The sequence below is a fragment of the Mustela erminea genome, chromosome 11 (genome assembly GCF_009829155.1).
Source record: "Mustela erminea isolate mMusErm1 chromosome 11, mMusErm1.Pri, whole genome shotgun sequence".
NCBI classification, from domain to species: Eukaryota; Metazoa; Chordata; class Mammalia; order Carnivora; family Mustelidae; genus Mustela; species Mustela erminea.
In genome coordinates, this window is record NC_045624.1 from 83,917,255 (window position 1) to 83,943,038 (window position 25,784).

At 37.3% G+C, this 25,784-nt stretch overlaps 1 protein-coding gene across 8 annotated transcripts in view; it reads left to right on the top strand.

Moving 5' to 3' along the window:
* The window catches only part of MAGI2 (membrane associated guanylate kinase, WW and PDZ domain containing 2), a 1,338,391-nt gene that overhangs the window by 830,193 nt on the left and 482,414 nt on the right, over positions 1-25,784 (top strand). For all 8 annotated transcript variants that reach the window (XM_032304940.1, XM_032304942.1, XM_032304941.1 and 5 more), the window contains one exon: positions 24,226-24,441. In XM_032304940.1, the coding sequence (XP_032160831.1) occupies positions 24,226-24,441 (216 nt within the window). The remainder of the gene's footprint in view (positions 1-24,225; positions 24,442-25,784) is intronic.

Here is a 25,784-nt window from a genome sequence, read left to right on the forward strand (position 1 = left end):
TTTCTTCAACACAAATTGCCAACTCAAATTGCTCAAAGCAAATTAGCCTTTTATATCATTGACAAAGCCAACTGGTGAATCTCCAAAAGCCACTTCTGTTTGGCTTTGGAATGAATTTTAAACTTTCATATACACTTTAAGCACAATAGTTAAATGGGAAGTAACCCTCCTAACGTTCGTGAAAGTCGAGGAGGTTCTTGCCAGGACATTCTCCTCAGAACTTTCTCCTTTGGAGACTGACATGCAGTAGGAGTATTATTTATGTATGTGGCTCTCAGATTATCCATGCTGGGTATATAATTCAAATGCAAAGTAGGTGTAAAGAGGAACATTTTCACTAAGCAGCAAGCAGTAAGATCCCATAAAATAATGCAAAAGCAGGACATCTGGCTTGACAACAGATCTTGTGGAAGAAACTCAGAAGTTTTCATGGCTTATAAGCTTATGTAATGTGACTACTTAAAAAAAGATAAACTCAGTATACATTAGTTAGAAAAATTATAATGTGCTTTCATTTAAGCATTTTGGCCATTTTTTAAACCACTTTGGTCATTTAAATAACCTACTAAAGTAATTAAGAAGGTAACTTCCTGGAGAACATTCCGAAGTGGATACAAAATACATTCATTTGGCTAAATGAATGATAGAAAGTATATATTATACAAGGAAATATTGTTCAGATATAGTGAGAAAGTGAATGCGGAGTCCAAGGAACTTCATTCATAATGTCAGGACCGGTGAACTCCCCATACGAGGACTGGTATTTGAGCTTCTAGCAAGGCACTCTTTAAATTCATTTTCCAGGGGCGCCTGGGTGGCTCAGTGGGTTAAGCCGCTGTCTTCGGCTCAGGTCATGATCTCAGGGTCCTGGGATCGAGTCCCGCATGGGTCTCTCTGCTCAGCAGGGAGCCTGCTTCCCTCTCTCTCTCTCTCTCTACCTGCCTCTCCATCTACTTGTGATTTCTCTCTGTCAAATAAATAAATAAAACCTTTAAAAAAAAAAATAAAATAAATTCGTTTTCCAATGATCATTTAATTTACTTATTCCCCTATTTCAATCCATAATGAGTTAAGATACCTTACAAAGATCTATATAATAAAGAATTAATTTTGAAAGAAATATAAGGAGATACCCTAGATGCATACTTGGAAATCTTTATAATTGCTATATGTAATGTAGATCTTCCTAGAAATAAATCATCAGCTTGTCTCTGAGGGAACTAGACATTAAGGAAGGGTGATTAGTGACAAGATCCACAGAGCAAACTGGTGGCTCTGGAGAGGCTAAGTGCTAACAGTTTTCTCTCATGAATGCGTGGAGGGGACAGAGAATTGTACAATGGACAACATCAGCATCAAGTGTCACAAGGCTGTTACTTAATATTTTTCTCCATGTAGTCCAGTGGAAATGGACAAAAGTGCAGCTGGGCTGAAGCTCTTATCTGAAGGATCAATATCATGAAATTCAGGTATTAACTGTTTTCTATTGGTTTAGCTTACTCCAGGGATATATTTTTGAGTATCTAGAAGAATATATGCACTGTGTGTCTTTCCAGTAATCCCTTACAAATATTGTTTTTCTTGTCTGGGCTTTTGAAATGTATTGAACAGCCTTAAGTCCAAGATCGTCCTTTCTGACGTTTACCTGATAGCATTGGTGCCCTTTTCCCAGTCAAGTGGTGCATTAAATGCTTTATCAGCAGAGTGGAAGATAGGATTGATTCTCTTATAAAAACTGAGGTGCTAGAAGACAGGTACCTGAACAAAAGGTCATGTGCTTTCTGTTCTGAGAGATGTCAAGAATGAACTTCTAGAGAAAGCAATAGCAAGATTCCCATCAGAAAAATGATTTTCAGGGGCGCCTGGGTGGCTCAGTGGGTTAAGCCGCTGCCTTCGGCTCAGGTCATGATCTCAGGGTCCTGGGATCGAGTCCCGCGTTGGGCTCTCTGCTCAGCAGGGAGCCTGCTTCCCTCTCTCTCTCTCTGCCTGCCTCTCCGACTACTTGTGATTTCTCTCTGTCAAATAAATAAATAAAATTTTAAAAAAAAAAAAAAAAAAAAAAAAAAAAAAAAAAGAAAAATGATTTTCAGTTCGTGGTAACAAATGGGCTCTTATTAAAGGATTCAGTGTCCAAATTGGCATTGTTGTGTGTAGATTTCTTTTTTTTCTTTCTTTCTTTCTTTTTTTTTTTTAAGATTTTATTTATTTACTTGAGAATGAGTGAGAGAGAGCACGAGAGAGGAGAAGGTCAGAGGGAGAAACAGACTCCCCAAGGAGCTGGGAACCCGATGCAGGATTCGATCTGGAAGTCCGGGATCGTGACCTGAGCCGAAGGCAGTCACTCAACCAACTGAGCCACCCAGGCCCCCTGTGCGTAGATTTCTTATGTCGTCTCATAAGCCATACGATATTTGTAGGAGGGTTTGCATTTGGTAAAACTCTAAGTAGTCTTTTTCATTTTACCCGTCACCTCTGTAACAGCATGTCAGGACCTTTCAGCCAAGATCAGCAAGAGCATACCTGTAGTTGAACAAAGGTGGGATTATCGACTCACTGCAAGGAGGGAAAGCTGCACACCACAGGGAACTGTGTGACCTCTCAGTAGGAAGCCTTAGAATTTGGTCTTGCAGGACAGGATTTTGCTCAAGAAAGTGAGAGTTCTTGATAGATTGAATGCTGTGAGGGGCAGGGATGATTTTCTGACGGTGTATCTAAGTAATTCTTATCTAGAAGGCAAAAGATGAAGCAAGGCTCATGGTGTGGTGGGAAAGATACAGCACGGGGGGCCTAGTTTATCTCTTGATTCATCTTCAGTCACAGAGTGGCCTTCTCTGAAGTTGGTATGCTAATAAATTGTTGATGTCTGGCAGAGAACACCAAGACCTTGCTGTTAGTTCCAGACCAGCACCTACCAACAAGACCTAACTGATATCCCAGGATAGTTTTCATCTACCACCTTTTCTCTCTCTCACAGCACAGGAATTATTGTTTTCCAATAGACCCTGTCAATCTGGCCCTCTAGAAGGGTAAGCCTGCTTTTGTAAGACAAGATGTTAGTAAAAGAATTTTAAAGCTATTAGCAATTATGTGTAGAAAGCAAGAAGGCAGACCGTTTTCTTGAGTTAGCTGATGCTTAAAAAAAAATCCACAGATAGTAAGAGGGCACATAAATTTTGAAAATCACCATACTCTTCTTGGCAATCTCATCTTACAAGTTGCATGAAAAGTGAATTATTTCTACCTAGGCTATGATAGTCATTCAGGTTTTATCTAATAGCTGGATAATATCTAAATCAGAGAAGAAAGTAATAGTCCCATTTTCATTACTGATAAAACAGTATCTCCAGCACCATGTTCAATTCTGTTCAACACTATATTTTAAGAATAAAATATGACAGCAGTTTTGAAATAGCTGAAGCTCCACCAGGCAGAAGAACATTTTGACTTATTCTGTTCCAAAAGCCAAAATCAGTATCATTAGTTTTATGTAATAGGGAACAAAGATTTTTGTTCAGCAGTAGGAAGAAGTGTTTCATAATTAAGACCTACCCAGAAATGGAATGGGTTGCTTAATTATATAGTGAAATGTCCAACATTGAAAATGTTAAAAACAGAGGCTGAATGAGCACTGGGAAAGCAGGCATAACTAGAACATCTGGAATGAGAGTTTGGACTACATTTCTGTCCAAGACCATGTCTGACTCTGAACGCAAAGCAAAGAGCTTGAAGAATGAAGTTAGAAAGTCAGTAGGTTGCCATGATTTAGGGCAAGTTAAACGCCATCATATTAGCCAGGTAGAACCCAATCCTAGAGGTGAGAATAAAGAAAGCCTAAAAGATTGAGGCAATCTTGGTTCACTAGTTCCTAAAATCAGGCCACTGAGAGGCATTGTCTACTGAGCATATAATTAAGTGAGCATGACCAGTGGGCAGAAACTCTGCTCCCCACCTTTTAATTCTTCAGGTGTAGGCAATAAAAATAGCATTTACCAATTACTTATCCATGACACTTGCACAATGTGGAATGCTAGGCAAACAAAACGTGCAACATCTCATTTAATATCCTCATGACTCTATGTGGAGGGTACTATTACTGTCTCTGTGTTTTATAAATGTTGTAACATGCTCAGGGTTGTACTGCTACTATATGGGAGAGCTTAGATTTTAACCAATGTGTGAGCCATGCTATTCAGGTAAGCTAGGTTACCCTGCTTCTAGGTAGAAGGAAAGATGAAGCTCTAACAACTCATATAATAAAAAGATCATTCTTTTCTGTAAAGAGAAAGGGTGTAGGGGGCCACAGCTGTTGGCAGTATGTTAATCAGCAAAATCAAATGTTTACTTTTCCAAGCCTAAAGAAAGGCCAAGATCAGATTAGGCCATAATTGAGAATACTTAGCATTATTAGAAAAGATAATTACACCTGCAGACATATATATATCTTTAAGTGTTTCTTTAATCTGGAGCATTATGTTTTGGTGTTACCTGGTGAACTGTGTGGGAGTGGATCTTATATGTCCAATTATTTTAAAATCCGATGATCTCAAGACAAATATTGTATAGGAAGCAGTAATAGTAGTAGTGGTGGTCATAGAAGTAAACTATGAATGTTTTGAGGGGCAGGGATGATTTTCTGACGGAGTATTTAAGTAATTCTTATCTAGAAGGTGAAAGATGAAGCAAAGCTCATGGTGCAGTCGGAAAGATCCAGCACTGGGAGAAGAATGGAGATAGTAGTGATAGAAGTAATAACAGAAATGAGTAGCAAAATCCCTGACGTACTTATGTGCCAAAAACGTGTTCATGTTCATTTCGTTAAATACTCAGAGTAGTTCTATTAAGTTGGTCTCACCATTTTCTTAAACAAACAGATGGAATACGGGCTCCGAGAATTTAGGGAACTCGCCCAGCTGACATAGCTAGCTAGCTTGAGAGCCTCTCATGAAAACCCTGGGTACCCAAACATATGAACTTTTTATTTGGATACTTTGAAAAGGGCAATAAAAGGTATATTGGGGAAAATGTGTAATACAGTATTAATTTTTTGGTTTATTTTTAGAATAGAAGCCTCAGATCCTAGGGAGCAGCTCAACTTCAAGCTAAATGATTTATTACTACTATAAAGTTAATGTGTTTTAGATTTTCCTTTGGGAGATAGTAACTGTAAACATTGATACATATAAAATAATAATCCAGGTTTTAATATTTCCCAGTTAATCAGTCTCACGTTGACTAAATTTAATGAAATGTATTAAATAGCAATATGTTCTACACAAAGCCATTTTAAAAACTGGTCTGAGTATTTAATTTGGTGGCTGCTACAAGGTTAGCAGAGTGGGCAAAGTACCCTTACCATGTATTCAGCCATCAATGTCATTAAATAGTGTTTTAGCAATTTGCTGCTGGTTAATGATCCAGGGCATCCTGCTAGCCCGTCAGGTCTCCCAGGTAAACACAATCTGTTTAAATTAGTGTTGCATGAGAACAGGATTATTTAGCATGACTAAATTTAACATAAGATAATGAAGACATATAATTTCAAATTCCATTATTCAACGGATAAACCTAGATTGGAGTCAAAAGGAATGTCTGGTTGGCTCCCTGCCCTCTAGGAGCTTCAAGTCTAAGGGGATGCTAAATCAGTAGGTAAGCAGGCAGTTTTGTAAGTGGTAGCATAAGTGATACAAACATCCCAGGATACTAGATTCTGAAATTAACATAGAGAAACAGTATTCAGGGTCTTTATTTTTGTCAGCATATGTTTATTGCATATACTTTGTGTTCAGTGAGCAGCTGTACAATGTGTCCTCTAGATACACTGTACTCCTCAAACTTTGTTGTGCATCTGAATTACCTGAAGATTTGTTGAAATGCAGTTTCTGATTCAGTGTGTCTGGATTGTGCATGAAAGTTTGCTATTCTAATAAATGCTGTGATGGTGATGCTGCTGATCTTCCGATCATACTTTGAAAGAGTATTAAATCATTTTAATAAAATCTTTCTTATCATTTCTCATTAATACCTGTGATATCTTATTCAAACATAAGCAAGGATACTTGGAGAGACTATAGTTAGATATAAATGTATTTCTATTTTACAAATAAAAAAACTACCAGGTAACAAACATTCTTGCCAGTTGCCCAAAAACTTTTGGCTATTCCCATCTAAAAAGTCCCATTTGGAAAGGCTAGAAGGAGGTGGGATATCTCCTTTCAGTCAATGTCTTGACTCCTGTCTAAAACTATCCACCTTAGGGCATGAGGTAATCATGAGATCCTGACATAGAAACCTGTCTTTGAGAAATTACACTGAAACCACCGATTCATTTTGTAGCACTTGCTGAACACCTGTCTATCGATAATAACTTTTAGTCACTACCAGTTTAGGCCAAATTGGAGCCAATGACCTTTGGGTGAAAGTTTCATATTCTATTTCCAGTCCCTGGAGCCATCAAAGACTCCTGTCAAAAGACTTGTAATTCATGAATTTCAGCATGTTGCCTCTAGTCCAAAGCACAAAGATTGTTTCTTGAAACTAATAGTCACACATAGGCTGTCGGTTGCTCGTGACATGAATGTGAGAGAGTGATAGAAAAATTTCGTTTGGGTTACTCTTCTTTTTCTAAGCAATGCTTTAACAGATTAATACAAAACTCAGAACTTACATTGGCAGTTATCTATGGTAGTTAGTGGCAATGGATTTCTAGTATTTCTAAAAGAGAACTTTTTTTTATTTAATTTTTTTTCAGTGTTCCAAGATTCATTGTTTATGCACCACACCCAGTGCTCCATGCAATATGCGCCCTCCTTAATACCCACCACTTGGCTACTTGGCTCCCCCCACCTCCCACACACTCCCCTCCAAAATCCAGTTTGTTTCTCAGAGTCCACAATCTCTGATGGTTCATCTCCCCCTCTGATTTCCCCCAACTCACTTCTCTCCATCTCCCAATGTCCTCTGTGTTATTCCTTATGCTCCAAAAGTAAGTGAAACCATTTAATTGACTCTCACTGCTTGACTTCAGCATAATCTCTTCCAGTCCCGTCCATGTTGATACAAAAGTTGGGTAGTAATCCTTTCTGATGGAGGTGTAATACTCCATTGTAATATACGGACCATATCTTCTTTATCCATTTGTCTGCTTAAGGGCATCTTGGTTCTTTCCACACTTTGGCGACTGTGGCCATTGCTTTTATGAACATAAGGGTACAGATGGCCCTTCTTTTCATTACATCTGTATCTTTGGGGTAAATATCCAGTAGTGCAATTGTAGGGTCATAGAGTAGCTCTGTTTTTAATTTCCTAAGGAATCTCCAAAGTGACTACACCAACCTGCATTCCTACCAACAGTATAAAAGAGTTCCCCTTTCTCCACATCCTTTCCAACACTTGTTTACTGTCTTGTTGATTTTGGCCATTCTAACTGATGTAAGGTGGCATATCAATGTGGTTTTGATTTGAATCTCCTTGATGGCTAATGATGATGGACATTTTTTCATGTGTCTGCTAGCCATTTGTATATCTTCTTTGGAGAAGTGTCTGTTCATGTCCTCTGCCCATTTTTTGATGTGATGATCTGTTTTGTGTGTGTTGACTTTAAGGAGTTTTTTATAGATCTTGGATATCAGCCCTTTGTCTGTAGTGCCATTTGTGAATATCTTCTCCCATTCCATGGGTCGCCTCTTTGTTTTATTGACTGTTTCCTTTGCTGTGCAGAAACGTTTGATTTTGAAGAAGTCCCAAAAGTTCATTTTTGCTTTTGTTTCCTTTGCCTTTGGAGACATATCTTGAAGGAAGTTGCTATGGCCAATGTCGAAGAGGTTATTGCCTATGTTCTCCTCTAGGATTTTGATGGATTCCTGCCTCACGTTGAGGTCTTTCATCCATTTTGAGTTTATCTTTGTGTATGGTATAAGAGAGTAGTCTATTTTCATTCTTCTACACATAGCTGTCCAATTTTCCCAGCACCTTTTATGGAGAACTTTCAAACATGAAATTAGCTTTCTTTTCTGAGCATGAAAAGGTTGTCGGGGAAGATTACTGGAGATCTGTGTGTGAATCACTGAAGAAAAATTTTCAATGTTGTCATCTTGTTACCACTGTACCAGGGACATGGCATAATGAGGAAGAAATGGTAGGCTGGGCCTGTGGTACTGTTTTCATTTAGTATTCATTCCTATGAGGTAATCATCTAAATTAATAAGGATTTGCCTTTTTATATGGAGGAGAGAGCCTGATCCAAATGGCCTCATAAAAAGGAAATTGCTGAATGAAGTCATTACTCTAATTAGCATTAATGCCCCCAATGTTAACAGTATACCTTTTTTAAAAATGACGTTCAATACCTTCCAACCTACCACATTGAGTAGTGTTTGTAGCCGGAGTGCCAGATTTAATTGTCCTTTCAATATCAATTTAGACAGATCTACTAATAGGGTCGTGTTATTAGATAAATGCCTCTGGTAATAGAAAAAAATGTCATTATGGAGCTGGATTGAATTGCTGCTCACTGTGATGAACAGTAAACTATCAAAGCTTATTCATTCATAAGTTCTACTTACCTATTTATCCAGAGTTCCTTTTCTTATCTACATTCATATAAACAATATCATTCTTTAGCTGATGGAAAATGTTGAATGAAGCTTTCTATCCTCTTCCTGGAATATTTGATTCTGTATTTAGGTCAAATCCTATGTAATTGGCCTCCAAAATACTGCTCAGCTTCTCTAGTGTTGAACATTTTGTTAAATTCTGCAATTAAGCTTATCAGTTTGAGCTTATGAAATCATTTCGTTTCTGCTATTAGTATTCAATTTTAATAATTTCTGATGTGTATGTGTGTGTGTGTGTGTGTGTCTCTCTCTCTCTCTCACACACACACACACACACACACATGCATTCTTCTTCCAGTGTTTCAGCCATCTCCCATCTCTCTTATTGCCCTTCAAATCTATTTCCACATAGTAGCAAAAATAAATAAACTTTGGGGCACCTTCCATTCAGGTCATGATCTCAGGTCCTGGGATGGATCCCCTATAGGGCTCCATGCTCAGCAGGGAGTCTGCTTCTCCCTCTCCCTCTGCCCACCCCCCCCCACTCCCCGCTTGTGCTTTCTGCTCTTTCTCGCTCTCAAATAAATAAATAAAATCTTTTAAAGAAATGAGTAATTTTTTAAAACCTTAAATAGAATCATGATTCCCCTTTGTAAAACCCTTCCCAGATCCCTTGCCTTAGCTGACAAAGCCCTGTATGATTTGCTTCTTGCTTGTGTTTCTAGTTGAATCCCACACCTCTCCTCCTCACCCATTATATTTTAGTGATGCTATGTCAGAGGTAACTCATCACTCCCTCCATATGTCAGGGCCTTCTGTCCTAGTGACCTGCTATTCTTTGGCCTGTAACTCTGCTCTCCTGGCTTTTCATGCAGCAAGTACATTTTCCTTCTTCTGGTCTCAAATTAAACAGCAGTTCCTCAGACAGACCTTTGTTACTTACCCTGCTTAAAGTAGATTTTTCTATAACCATTTCTTTCAGCCCTCTGTCATGTCCTTTATTTATCTACTTATTTGGTTAAGTTTAATGTCTTTTCTCCTGTGGACTCTTAAGTTCCCTGAAGACAAGCACTTTATCTGTATTGCTTATTTGCTGGACATTTATGAAATTCTCGATTAATGAGTCAAGATCTATGCCTGGAAGATGGTGTCAGTACCTGTTATTACAAGGACTTTGGGGTGGAAGTCCATGTCCTATGAGCCAAACCCACTCCAACACCTGTTTTTATACAGCCCGCAAAGTAAGCATAGCTTTTATATTTCAAATGGCATAAAAAAATCTGAAGGAGCATAGCATCTTGGGTCACGTGGAAATCATAAAATTTTAATTTTAGTATCCATAAATACTGTTGTATTAGAACCCAGACACCCCATTCATTTCTGTGCTGTGACTGCTTATACCTTACAACAGCAAAACTGAGTAGTTATGTATGTATGTATGCCCTGAAAACCCTAAAATTTTACTCTCTGGCTCTCTACAGGAAAGAGTTTGCTGACCCCTCACACAGAGAGGTTTGCATTAGAATTTTTTTGTAAAGATTTCATTTTTTCAACTAATCTCTACATCCAACATGGGGCTCAAACTCACCACCCTGAGATCACATTAGCTCCAAAAAACACCTATGTGGTCCTAAAGTTTTTATAAAGATTATTTGGAAGAAAGAATGAGGAAAGATCCTAAAATAGACTACTTGAATCCTTCCTTTGCTGGCTCGACTTTCAAAATAAATCCCATCTGATTGGTCTGTCTCCCACTGAGGCAAAAGCAGTGGTTTTTTGAGGAAAAGCAGTGGTTCTCAAGTATCAGGGTGCATCAGAATGAGCTGGAGTGACCCAGGCCCAGAGATTCTGTTTAGGAGGTGGGGGAGGTGGGCTAAGCCGGAGAATTTGCATGTCCTGCAAGATCCTAACTCCAGAAAGAGCAACCAGGGTTGCATCCTTCTTTACAGAATGTGGGTGTTCTGTCAGTGTAAGAATTCATTTACTCAGTATTGACTAGGTGTCAGTTTTATTCTAGATGCTGGGAAAACAAAGCTAAATGATGAATTGCTTCTTTTAAGAAGCCAAAATTTAGTACTAGGCAGGCATTAAATAAATAATTACCATAAACATAGCAGCTGTAACAGGAAATAGAAACCAACTCTGATAGGGGCACCAATCAGTTCCTGAATATCCATAAAGACTTTTAAAAAGGAAGGTGAAGATTTAGAGAATTCTGTAATGTTTTAAGAAAGAAGTCTACATTTCACTTTGGCTATACCAATTCACATCATCCCTTAAAGAAGTTCTGAGTATTGGGAGCAAATTTAGAAGTTCTGTCCAATATTTCTTTCAAAGAGGAAGGGGAGGTTGTCACAAAAAGGCTAACCATACTTCAGGCAAATGGCCAATATTAGATCCTACCCAAACATTATTCTGATTTTTGTTTTCCTCCTCTGAAACCTAACCAAATCTCATTGTTGTCCCCATGTTCATCACCTCCCACTAGCCCATTACCTTTCCTGCAATAAATCCCCTTGTTGACTTCAAGACTTTCCCTCTTGCTGGTTCTACTCCATTCTACACACTGCAGCCTGGCGATCCATTTTAAAAACAAATTCAAATTTTTTTTGAGACCAGCAATGGCTTCCCTTTACTTTTTGAAAATTAATCCAAATCTTTAACAAAGCTTTTTGAGCTTTAACCTTCGGGCTCCAGCCCGAAGTTGGCACCAGCCGCACTGTTCTCCTTTTAGTTCTTCTAAAAACTGTTCTTCCTCTAAACCCAAGACTTTTGCAGATTTATTCCTTCAGCCTGGAATGCTCCTCCTGCTTGAGACTTTATTTGATTCTACTCACTTTTCTAGTCTCATTGTAGACATTAAAGCCATGACAAAGCTCTCCTCTCACTGACTCCACCCCCAATCCCTGCTTGTCAGAAGGAAGGAACAACCAGTCCACACTAGTCATCAGTTTAAAAACGGAGGCCATACTATTGTACCAATGTGGGAGAAGGTCAGTCATCATGTTAAACCTGTGATCAGCTCTATGTGTAATGCATTTAAATCATCAAAGAAAAAACTTTAGATTTCAAACCACATAGCCTTTGAGTCTGTAGAATATTAGAAGTATTTTATAATATAGATTATGTCTTGAGTTAAAGTGGAAAAGCAGGGACTTATCTGGCTAACTAGTTAGCAGAAATTTTGCAATGAATTTTTATAAGCAACTTGTTTTATTTTGGGAGAAAATACATGTACACTAGTCACCTTCCATGTAGTTGAGTCATTTGACCTTCATAGAAGTTTTTGGGACAATTTTTGGGAATAATGGAGAATTTTTATTTTATTTCTAATTGCTAGAAAAGCCACATACATTTCCTAAAGATCTGTATTGATCCAGAAATAGTTTGGCCCAGATGGAGGAAGGAGACTGGGTGTTCAATTATAATTCCATTTTTTTCTTAACTATCCTAATTTGAACTCTTCTCAGAGTTCTTAAAAATACCACTAACTAGGGGGCACCTGGGTGGCTCAGATGTCTAAGTGTCCGCTTTGGGCTCAGGTCATGATATCAGGCTCCTGGGATTGAGTCCCACATCAGGCTCCCTGCTCAGTGGGAAGTTGGCTTCTCCCTCTCTCTCTTCCCCTGCTTGTGCTCTCTCTGTCACTCTCTTTCTCAAATGAATAAATAAATTTCTCAAAAAAAACCACTACTGGACCTTTATATGTCTTGACAGTTTGTAAGTTTCTATTTGTTTGATTATTTTGGTTAATACATCTCCTCAGTAGAATGTCAGCTTCAAAGGGGACTTGCTTGTTCTGTTCACCGTTGTGCCTTGAGATAATCCATGCCTGACACATATTAGGTTCTCAGTAAATACTTGCTGAATGAATGGTGAACTGTTGGATGTATGATAACCTCTCCTTCTGTCCATTACTCAGTTCTCACTGGCTTGGTCAACTGATGAAAGTCTCACCCTGTGGTGATCCTTGAGCCCTCTTCCTGACTGAGCCTCTTGTTCATCAAGTATCTATCACTGTCCTAGACCTTCGGATTGACTTTCACCCTCCCCTTCACCCAGTCTTAGTTATGGATGTCATTACCTGCCACCAGTAATTCATTACTTATGAAGTCTTACTTTTTTCAGAACTAGACTAGGAACTGAAGCATTATGCAATCTAAACATTATCATTTTGACATGTAATTAACATAAAAATGATTACTGGGTTGCTTTATTTTTTTATGTGCCAAGTCTTCAAAATTTAGTGTGTGTTTTATGCTGTAGCACATCTTAAGGCAAACCAGCCACATTTCAAGTCTACAGTGACCAGATGTAGCAAATGGCCGTTATATTGGACAGTGTCACTGATGTTATCAGCTATTAGGTGATGACGGATGGCCACATATGCATGGCTTTGAGCCAGAATATCACCTCAGGAATCATTTTAGAACTCTGTAGCTTCATGGGAAGACACATCACAGTACTTTATTACCTTCTCATTCTCCTCTTCATCTTCATTCTTTCTTTTCTTTTCTTTCTATCTTTGCTTTCCTCTTCCTATTTCTCCTTTTTCTTCCTTTTTTTCCATTTCTTTTTGGAACTTTTCTTGACTTGAATTCCTCCTTCTATTTTTTTCTTTCTTTATTAATGAACGATTTTTCTACAATGAATTTGTATTTTTGAGGGTTGCCTGGGTGGCTCAGTTGATTAAGCATCCTGGGGTCCTAAGATCGAGCCCCATGCTGGGGCTTCCCTGCTCAATTGAGAGTCTGCCTGTCCCTCTGCCTTTTCCTTTGCTTGAGCTCTCTCTCTCTCTCTCTCTCTCAAATAAATAAAAATTTTAACAAACAAATAAACTAGTGTTTCTGGTACTTTCATATTTACTACAAATGAGAAAGATGATGTGACAGACAAAATTATAATGTAAAAATGTGAGGAGTCAGGGAAGAATACCCAATAAAATGTTCGTCTTTAAAGACTTAATGGTTGGTTTTGGGCATTTGAACCGTGAAGTGCCAATAGTTCTGATAGTTTTCTTTGTGATGAAGTTGATTTTCATAGGTTTTGTTTATGTTGATTCAGAGAAAAGCAATCTTTGTTATTATTGTACAGACAAAGCCTTATGCTTAAGATACCAAATCTTATTTTCTTTAGCCTTTTCCATTGTTCATTGATCTCCTGGCTTATAAATTGGTTCTATTTACATCTAAATTACAACAGCTAGCTTTAACCATACTCCAGTACTTAGGATTTATGTTTGTAAATGTCTCACCCAAGATGATCGCAATGAATATGCTGACTAAAAAAATCAGAAATATTCAAAGTGTCACATGGACTAACATATGAAGTTGAAGTGGTTAACTATGGCTGTCCACAAAGTAATCACAGTTCACATCTTGTGGGGATATACTTAAGGACTGTCTAGTTCACCAAAAGGGATGGATGCAAATGAAAGGCTTGGAACAAAAATAGAAATACTCTGCAACCGCAACCACCTTCCCAAAAGGGAATGGGCAAAGAAATAGAGAATAAAATGGTAGTTCTACACATTTATGTCAAGAAAGCAGATAAGTACAGGCTCTCAAATAATTGAAACCATTGACTACATTTTATTGCCATTCTCTGTTTCAGTTTAGGACTTTCTAATATGATGGTGAAGAAATACAACTTGTTGTCATTAGATCCTTTGAAATTTTTCATTGCAGAACTTAGGAGCCGAGTATTTTAGAACTGTGACCCAATTCCATCATTTCACAAGCGAGAAAACCAAGATTTGGAGAAGTTTAATGCCTAATCCAAGCTCTTGTAGGGGTATAGTGTAGAACCTCAGTTAGAACCCAGATCCTCTACTGTGTGCAGAATTCTTTCCACTATGGCAAGCTTGGAAAAAATGCAGCAGATGAATTCTTCAGAGAGAAGTAAAATTCTTTCATATTGTTTTTCTGACTTTTATTAGCAGCTAAGGATTAGAAATTAGATATTTGGCAAGTTTCTTTCATCATTAACCAACAATCAAATTAAAATTAATCATAATTTCATTGGGTATTGTACTTGCAAGACAGTGAAAAAAGAAAGTCTTAGAGGTCTCTTTAATTTCTTAGTGATCTTAAACTATCACAGTTAATAGCACCATTGAGAGAAGGAAGTTATATGACAAGCCATAAATGTTGTGTGAGAAAAATAATATTGTCCTTGAAAGGTTCAGTTTCTTCTTTCAATTTTTGAAAAAGTAAATTTAATCAAGATGACTATCTCCAGGCATCCACTGAGCTTTGTACAAATGCCCATTTAAAAATTCATCAAATTTTCCTTTCTGCTTTTTTATTTACTGAGCTGTGAAGGGACTGCCTCTTAAGCAGTCAGCTCACTAGACACTTTAAAAACTTAAACAATTAATTGCAATTAATAACACAATTGAAAATGGTTTCCACTCCTGGTTTTCAGACATGTAAGTTTGTTACTAACTGGAATCATAAATTATTTTTTTCAGTGCTGTTTTCCAAAAATCTTTGCTTTGACATTTTGCATAAGTTCCCCAAAGGTCATCACATTTACCCACGGAGTGCCTTGACTACCAGGAAAACACTTCTTGGATAGCATCTAAGGTACTTCTGAAAATTATGTTCTACCACTGAATTGGTCAGTAGCCCAAATTTCATGATTAACTTTTTAGTGTTAACTTTAAATACTGTTAAAATGCAAGCATTATATGGGATATATTAAGGCACTTTTAGTCATCAGTATCTTCTTTTAAATTAGTTCATCGAAGTGTTAAAACCCAGTCATTTAACAAGACCTAAAGGAAATCGGAAATGGGACACATATACTGTATAGAGGAAAAAGAAAATTTGAATTGTTGTGAGCATGAGGTATCAAGCAAAGTGAAGCACTTGGTACCAAACACTACAGATACTCAGAATGAGAGTATGTTGCTGAGAGAGAGCAAGAGAGGGACAACAATATGAATAATTGATCTGTTTTTACATCACTACCATGAGTCAGCAATTCCTCTCTCTATGGGTTGTGACTGATTGTAAAGAGGGTTCTTTAGCCTTCTATTTGTACATAAGAACAGGGTCCTCATGCAAATTCAGATTTACATTATTTACATGAAATATTTGGGTTTTTTCACCTCTTTTAACCTGTAACTTGATAGTCAAATGTGGATTTTTCAAGTTAATACAAGATAAAGTGATAAGATGGATGATTAAGAAACAGGATGGAAGAGGATTTTTAGGAGATATACATTTGTTTGGTCATTAATAATATTTTACCAGAGGGTGCCTGGGTGGCTCAGTTGGTTAAGTGTCTGCCTTCCACTCAGGTCTTGATCTCAGGGTCCTGGGGTTGAGCCCTGCATCCAGCTCTCCCCTCAGTGGGGAGCCTGCTTCTCCGTCTCTCCCTCTGCCCCTCCCCACTGCTTGTTCTCTCTCTTCCTCTCTCAAATAAATAAAATCTTTAAAAAAATAATATTTTATATGTACTTAGTGCAGCAAAGCAATTATACAAGAAAAATATCATTGACACAGTGTCACTTGAAATTGTTATTATTTTCTGGTGTTTATTCAGTTTTTCTAGTCATTTAAAGCAGAAGTTTTCACTTTATTGTTTATGAGAAAAACGAGCCAGTCAGGTGATAATATGGTAATCTAAAATGTTACTCAATAAAAGGGATTATCTGAGGCTATGATGTCTAGTATAGTAGCCACTATTCAGATACTGCTCTTGAGCCCTTGAAATGGGGTGTGTCCAAGGTAAGATGTGCACTAAGAGTAAACTATACATTGGGTTTTTAAGACTTAGTAAGAAAGAAAGTAAAAATATTGCATTTATAACTTTTATGTTGCTCATATATTGAAATGATAATATTTTTGCTATATTGTACAAAGCAAAATACATGTTAAAATAATTTTCATCTTCCTTCTTTTCCTTTTTTTTTTTTTTTAGTGTAGCTAACTAGAAGAATGTAAATTTCATGTGTAACTTATATTTGTGGCTCAGATTACATTTTTACTGGGCATTGCTGCTCTAAGGGATTTAATATTATTTAAATACAATATGCTCGTGAAGTGGGCATGTACACTTTTTGATGTTGCTATAATTATAAATGTTCAAATGCTTTCCTTTGCAAGTAGATGTACATTTGACATTGAGAAATTGTATGTAACTTCCTTCTGTTCTCTTGCGGATTTCTTGCCTAACTTCTGTTCATATGTTATTTGGCACAGAAGGGAAATGTTCTGAACTCTTCCAAATAATGCCTGAAAGGAAGAGTCACTAAAGAGAAGGGTATGTGTTTCCCTTTAAATAAGACCCTCCCCAGTCTGTGAGCAGTTAGATTTAGTAACGATGTGTCTTATGCCTGTTCACATTGCTAACACAAATGAATGAAAATTCAGTCAGAATGACCAGAAGGAACCTACAAAATGTTGCAGACAAGTTTCAGAGGATGTTAAATTAAGTCATCTGTATGATTTCTGGAGAGCACTGATAGACAGTTGAAGGCAGTTACAAAAAGATTGTGTGTCATTGGGGATCATATTGTAAAAACAATAAACACTTAATTTACAATAAACCTGAAATTCTTAGGTAGAGTTTGTTGCAGAATAATCCAATATAAAAAATCGACACTTTCCCATTGTTTGCACCACTGTGCACATTCTGGAAGTCACAGTTAACATTGAATTTCTGCAGAATAAAGCAATTTACTATTTGGTGCAGGTATAAGTGACAAAATATCATTTTAGATGTTGTTCCTATCCCTAGCACATAGGAGATTAATGTTTTCTCCACTAGAGAAAAAGACATTATCTTTTGAGGTCGCAGAGTTTTTGCATCTTGGCCTGAGGCTAATAACTACATATGACACGGAGAGGGAATGAGACCTTTTGTGGGGGAACCAAACTTAAGTATCAGAGCTGCTTACAAAAGTAACTTCAAAAACCAGTAGACACACGCATTCTTAAGTGAGACTCTGAGTCTTGTTTTCTGGTAGAAGTATAATTTTTAAAAAGTAGACTATTGTCTAGATTGCATTTACCAACTTTGTTTTTTACTTACAGAATTCCTAAAACATTAACTCTGGGCCCATTTGACTGTGATTTTTGCCATGGCTGACAAGCGTTTTCATGGTTTTTGACACTAATTTTAACTCATTAATATCCCTCGGATAATATGTTAAACATGTCTTAAAATTTGAATCTGTTCATGATTTATCTCTTTCTATTAATAACAATCTAAATCTCTGATGTGGATAAAAACGATTGTTTATGATCCATCAAGTTATCTAACATAAATAATTATGAATAGATCTGGAACTCTGAATCTCTTATTTCCATTTGATGTCAAAGTCAAATTTTGCCAGTGCCATTAAGGAGGCCCAAGTATCAAACTGTTTGCTTCATTTATAAAACTATATAACACAAATCCTGAGATTCTCAACCTCTTAAGTTTTGCCATAAACTGTTTCCAACACAAGGACAGATTCTCAGGCTCTCTAGGGATCCCAGTGATGGGCTGTGTTGTATGCATGCCCCAGAGTGCCTATAAGCAATCATCTCTCTTCTACTAAAGCATTATCTGAAATTGATTCTTTCTGGTTACCAAAATGGGAATAAAATCACTGAGAATATTGGGGAGAAATGAGGGTCAAGACTTTAATCTGTGAGGTATGTTGAAGACAAGAATATAATCTTTCTAAACTCCAGCTCCACTTGGGTGCCATATGGAATGAGCTATGACCATTTGATGTAAAATCTACATGTTATTATTACACCCCCAAAGGATCTGAGTATGCTACTTAAAAAACCAAAAGCACTAAATAACAAACCACATGCTCCCATCATGAAAATTGATCTTGCTTAAAGGGAAAACACATTGGAAATAAGTAAAAGCATTTCAAGACATTCCAGTTCGCAGTATTACATTCCCCTATACCTAAAATTAGTTTTTAGTGTCATTCCTACTTTTTATCTTAATATCAGAACCTAAAGTCATAAAGAATATGGTATGTCTCAGAAAATGTTATTTTGGTGTCTGTTCTCCTTCAATAAAGACCAAGGGTACAGAAAAGAAAACAGTTTATAATTCATTGAAATAGTCTCCTGTTCTTTCCCCTCATTTTTCCATTAAAATGAATGTGAAACCAACAAACACCTAGAATGGGTCAGAAAAAAGATAAAAACATAATTTTAAAAACTTAGACTAAGACTATTTGAAAAGGTTATTTGGTCTACTAAGGAGAGAAATAATTCCTTGGTAGTCTTCAAGTGTATACCATGAAAAGTTATTTAGAAAACTATTTTAGGGGGAGCCTGGGTGGCTCATTGGGTTAAAGCCTCTGCTTTCAGCTCAGGTCATGATTCCAGGGTCCTGGGATCGAGACTCGCATAGGGCTCTCTGCTCAGCAGGGAGCCTGCTCACCCCCTCTCTCTCTGCCTGTCTCTCTGCCTGCCTCTCTGCCTACTTGTGATCTCTGTCTGTCAAATAAATAAATAAAATCTTAAAAAAAAAAAAAGAAAGAAAAGAAAACTATTCTAGTTTCTCCTGGATGACTTAGGAATGGGTCTGCATAAGAGTGGGTAATGGATTAGGTTTTCCAAAGACTTTCTCGGCAAGTTTAGTTCATAACAGTGTAGTCTCTTTTAGTCCCTCTTCCTTTATAAGAAATTAGTACAGTGGCCATTATAAATGGGCAGTTATTAGTTTTTTTATTATAAAACCAATTACTGACCTTTTTTAGAGTATTCTTTTTATTCGGATTTCTAGAAAGCTTTTCCATGTTTATGATGTCAGATATAGGTAGATCTACCCTGTTTCACTCTTTTATAACTATAACTTTATGAGGAAAAAAATCATGCTTTTAAGTACTTAAAAAGCTGAGGGATAAATCAGTTCCTCGAATAATTGTCTTTTCCCCCAGGCGTTGATTAAAAATAACAACTGTAATGTATAGATTATCCTAATTATAATAGAAATAAATGAGCAATTTTATATATCATTTGATTTTGTCATGATATTCAACAAAGTAAAATTTTATATTAAACTCACATGAAACTGCTAATGAGTACATCATCTTTTATAAATACCTATATATTCAGAGAAGAGTAGACTAGAAAAGCCTATATCCTCCCTCACCCCCCAAAACACTCATATGCATGCAGGCATGCGCACATGTACATTTTTGAAAGGGGGTAGGGGCAATAAAGTCATCCAAAATGTCCCAACTTTATTATTTGGTAGCAATTATTACCCTTCCTTTTTGAAAGTAATAATTTGTGCCTAATGGTTGTGACTTTTTTATTAAGATTTTTTAAAAAGATTTCATTTATTTATTTGACAGAGAGAGATAGATCACAAGTAGGCAGAGAGGCAGGCACAGAGAGAGGGTGAAGCAGGCTCCCCACAGAGCAGAGAGCCCAATGCAGGGCTCAATCCCAGGACCCCGAGACTATGACCTGAGCTAAAGGCTCAGGTTGAGCTAAAGGCTCAACCCACTGAGTCATCCAGGTGCCCCTTTATTAAGATTTTTAAGTAATCTCTACACCCAGTGTGGGGTGGAATTTACAAGCCCAAGATAAAGAGTCCTGATGCTCTAGCAACTGAGCCCCTGGGGCGCCTCCCCATTCCCCCCACCCTCTCCCATTAAGGTTGTGGCTTTGAATGGAGTTCTCTTCTCTCAGTTCAGGGCAGATTTCAGATTTCATCACACTTTTTTTTTTTTTTCTCTTGAGAGGCAACATAGTATTTTGAAGAGATGAAGTTCTTAATTCAAAGAGATACAGGTTTTCCACTCATTTCATGTATAGGATTGGTCAACTGTTTAATTTTTAGAGATTCCATATTTTTTTAACTACAGAGACAGTGATTTCATACAGTTTTCTGATGAATAAGTGTCCAGGATAGCCATCATATACTCAGACCTGTTCTGAACTAGGCACATTATATGCCCCTTCATTATCATCAATCCCTATGACAGCACTGAGGGGTAAGAGTTATTCTAGCTCCCGGGGCGCCTGGGTGGCTCAGTGGGTTAAAGCCTCTGCCTTCGGCTCGGGTCATGATCTCTGGATCCTGGGATTGAGCCCCACGTCGGGCTTTCTGCTCAGCGGGGAGCCTGCTTCCCCCTCTCTCTCTGCCTGCCTCTCTGCTAGTTGTGATTTCTGTTTGTCAAATAAATAAATAAAATATTTAAAAAAAAGTTATTCTAGCTCCCATTTAATCTAAGGGTGCATCAATAAAATGTCTGTTACACTGTCCAGCTCAGTAAATTGTAATGGTAGTCATGGTAGTCATGGTACTAGTCATGGTAGTTGCTGTTTTGACTATAGTCATCTTACATCCCCATGTTCCCAGTTTAACTAGAGAAATGTAAGGATGGGAAGAGGCAGCCAGTTTAGTGGACACAGGATTCAAAGACAGTCTGTTTCAGCATGATCTGTGCAGTTAAATATTATACCATATTGTCATGATATTCTAGGATTTTAGATATTCTAAATGCTTGGCACCATGCGTAGAGACATTTCATTCTTTTTTTTTTTTTCCTAAACTATTTTTTTATTCTAAACTATATTTAAAAACAGTTTGGTGTTTATTTTCTTCTGAAAACATGCTGATGTGTTACCTAAAAGCCATACTTTACCCTTAGTATATGGATTTTTATATACTTGCATCAGGGAATCTTTTCAATGGCTTAGTGCCCTGACTACCTGGCTAATTCTTCAACTTAGTTTAGGTATTTCTGGTTGCCTAGTTCGATGCATTGAGTTTGGCATATTGTATTTCTCAGGTGTAGTAATGGTATGGGTTATTTCTGTGCTTCTTCTAAATTGCTCTTATTATTGCTATGAAGATAATCTCAACATTTCAGCTAATGATTCATACAGTTTTACATCTAAAATTTAATCTGAAGTCTTATTTTCATAAATCAAATTATAGAAATAGAATATTACTATATAATTTATAATCACATTATATGCCAATAGGTGTAATTATTTAGCAGTATAAATTCATCAGGATCTGTTACTTCATATTTATTTTTAGCCCGAGATATGAATTCATTTCTAATTAATAAAAGGTTATGTTTCTACTTCAGGGAGATTTAAACTATAAAAGACAAGTTGGGGGGGACACTGACATGTGATCCATTTATCTCACTACTGTATACACCTGAAGGTATTAATATTCTCAGACTACTACTTACAAGTATATTTTGTATTGGGACACACTGGTTATTTACTAGTTTTACTTTATGTTTATTGAATAAGCAGTTAAGTATTGAGATTCCCTAGACAGCATAGCTGGGTACTGAGAATGGTGCAAGCCCTTGGGGATGCTGAGATATTACAGACTTCTAAGAAGGAACTAGCAGTTTGTGTTTGCTCAGAATTCAGCAAGTACATTTAAAAGTCTGATTCATTTGAAATGCTCTAAATTAAATTAGAAAGTAACCTTTAGCAAAATATATGTCATCCACTTTGCAGACTTCTGTATAAAAGTTTTACATGTATAAGAACCACTTTACATGATGGTATTTTTTTTCTCCTTGTATTTCCTTTACAACTGTGAATACCCATGAAAATGAGCAACAGCATTAGTATTTGAGCTAGCCTTTAGAGTAGTCACCGAGTGCCAGAGTGAGGTTTACACTGCCATGAAAACCATGGCAAATTTACAGTTTATGAAGCACTTCCTCAGACACTCTTCATCTTCGCAATAACCCAACAAAGAGGCCAAGTGTCGTAGGCATTGGTCATTTCTGCTGGCCCAGCACTCCAGGACCCTTCCCTCCTGGGTAGAGCCCTGCCTCCCTCTCCTGAAATCGAAGGAGAGCAGCCAGCCACTCTCCTGCCCTAATCTGGCCACTCACAGGCTCTTTCTTGACTGAGGCTCAGCCAATGAGACAACCCTACCTGAGAGTTTTCCCGGAAATGAGCACATCAGAGCTCCTGAGGAGAGATGGAGCCTCATTCCAGGCAAAGGAGTGACAGGGAGGGGTTGCGACCACAGCCGTGGAATCACCTGGGCTCTCAGAATCTGGGACCCAAGTGACAACTTGCATGTTTTGACCAGACTCCTTTGTTTCTGCCCATTTTCCCCCAAATCTGTCAGCCTCTACCCTCAACTGACCATCTCATTTCTTCTCAGCGCATGCTTATCATGTTTAACATTGCTACAGTAGGTTTTGGTTATTGGCAACCTATAGGTATAACAAGAATTGCTATTCCTGATATACAGATGAAGAAATTGAGGCTCAGTGAAGTTAAGTAACTTCCTTGAATTGTAGTCATATAGGAAAGCCAAGTCTAGAGCCCAGGACTTCCAGCTCACGGTTGTTTCTTACACAGCACACTGTTTTCCCTGTTGTCTTCAGTGGCCACTGCAGATAGTGAGACGTGCTTTCTCCTCTGTGCCTCTTTGATAGCAGTACTTAGTCCCATTTATGGTTATAATCTTATCTGCTTGATGTCAGGTGCACCTGCCTTCTACCCTGTTGAGCATCTGGAAGACAAGGATTGTTTTACAGTCATCATTTTTTCCTCAAACTTATTGGAGTCCCTGGGTACAGACCCAGTACTAAATAAAGATTGTAATGAATGAGTAGCAAATGAGTGCATAAATTATTCAATTAAATGAAAACACCAATGTGGGCTTGAAGTTGGTGCTAAAAGTATAACACTGGTTTTAGAAAGTACCACTATGTTCTTTACCAATCAAAATGTTAAACAATTCACCTTAAATATATCAAGATGTTCACTTAGTAAGCATCGATTCCATGTCTGCTGCGTGTTAGATGGTTATTACAGGGAGAAATAAGAATCTGTCTCCTTCTTTAAGAAGTCTCACCAATTGATGGGAGAATCAAATATTCCATAGCTGTGGGGGAAAGAGTGTTGATAATCTGAAGAATGATCAGGGCAGCAGGCCCACTGTCAGCAGCTGTGGGAACCACTATACTGGCCTGGCAATACCTCTCTGGGCACGATGCGGTGACCATGAAGGAAGACAGCCAGAGCCCTTTGAAAGCTGGAGAAAAGCACAATATGCTTTGCCCTTCCAGAATGTTGTGTGATATGCTTTAAAAAAAAAAAAAAAAAGGCGACATGGGGGCCTGGGTAGCTCAGTCAGTTAGGCATCTGACTCTTGGTTTCCTTTCAGGTCATGATCCTGGGTTCCTGAGTTTGAGCCTTGCCTATCCAGCTCCACACTCAGTGGGGCATCTCTTCCTATCTCTCCCCCTCTTTCCCTCCCCCCGTGCTCACACGGTCTCAATTTATCTCTCTCTCTCTCAAATAAATAAATCTTAGAAAAAGAAAAAAAAGAGGGTTACCTGCACCCTCATTCAGACAGAATTATTTTTTAAAAGGCTATAATCAAAGCTTATCAAATTTTTAAACTAATTTTGAAGTTCTTTTGTACCATATGAGACTAATACATAAGACTATATTTTGGTTTGGCAAAAGGTGAGAATGAAGAGGAAATTTCTATCTTTATATAAGCATTAAAACCCAATATAGTAAAAGCAACAAATAAAGATGTATATAAAAATGTGAAAGGATATAAAGCCATTTTATGTGTGTAAAATATATGTAAGAAAAGGATACACATTTGTCAATATAATTTCCATTCTTTACAAATTACACACACAGTAAGAGAAATATTTAATTCCATAATGTTTTGGTATCATTTGCAGACAATTACTACGGCACGCCAAAGCCTCCAGCAGAACCAGCACCCTTATTATTAAATGTGACAGACCAGATTCTTCCGGGAGCCACTCCAAGTGCTGAAGGAAAACGGAAGAGGAATAAATCAGTGAGCAACATGGAGAAAGCAAGTATAGAGCCTCCTGAGGAAGAAGAGGAAGAGAGGCCTGTGGTCAATGGAAATGGAGTAGTAGTAACACCAGGTTAGTCACTAATACACGTGTGTGTGTATGTGTGTGTATGATTACAGTCACTTTCAGAGGGAGAAGATTATGATATCAAAAGGAAAGGTGCAATTCTTGTATCCTTTTGTTCTAATTTTGACACATAATGCAGCTAATTCAAGTTCCTCAGTTTTTGGTTTCACTTGCACAGTATTGATAGCTATATAATGAATGGTTACTACATCGTAGAAAATGTTACAAGTCATGAATATGATTGTGTAAAGGTCTAGGGTCTTTGCTAATGAAGATTGGGGAAATCTATCTTCAGAAACCGTACTGTACTCATGGTTCTGTAAAAAGAGGTTGTCATGTGATTTAGTTAACAACTTCAGTGAACATTGTCCTCAAAATGACCAGGCTTATACCGCGTCTGTATATTTTTCTCTTCATCCTTACCATTGGAGAAAGAATCCTTATACACTGACTTGATGAAGGCATCTATTCACCTACTCTGAAAACAAGGAGAAGACATTTTATCTCTTTGATTTATGATCTATCATATCATGTATATAAAGAATATCAGGCAGATAAAGAGTGGGTTTGCTGTTTTCTTGTGCTTATTACTAACAGAGTGCCAAATTTTTTATTATAAGAGATATTTTTCATTATATTCATAATTAAATGTTGAAGCAAATATATGGTGTTCTTGTAGCCTCTAAGCTTAAAGTAAGTTTCCATAGTTTTGTTTTAGTTATTTATTTTTTAATAACAGCATATCAGTAGGCATTGAAATCTAAGAACCATGTTAAAGCTCTTAAAAATGTAAACCTGTGCACTTTGCATACATATTATTCAAATATATTTCCTATAATGACTCTGATATCTATGTTTTTAATTATCACTGTACTGTTTCTATAGTGATGTAATTGAATTTTCATGCTCAATTATTTTTATCAAAGTTTCGTGAGCTTGTGTTTTATCTTCCTTTTTCATAGTACCTGCAGAAATTCCCTTCCTTGAACATAAGGAGACCAGAATCTAATCTGTCCAATCAAGGTGTAAAACCCTAAGAAGGGGTTTCATCTTGATTACTCAGAGGAGGACAACCTCCTCCATTAATGTAATGGTGAAAAATGTGCTCTGATCCTACCAATTACTGGTACAAATGATTTCTGGATACAAATGCTAAAAATCACTATTGGTACATAATGTAACTTGTTTACTACAACCCTGTGTTGGAAAAAAATGTGATGAGGTTCAGAAGGTGAAGAGCTAAGTAAATGTATATGAGAGGAAAATAATTTACAGGTTTACAGCTAATTTTCAAGCAATTAGATACATTTTCTTTTTTGATTCTGAAATACCTTTGTCAAAATATTTAC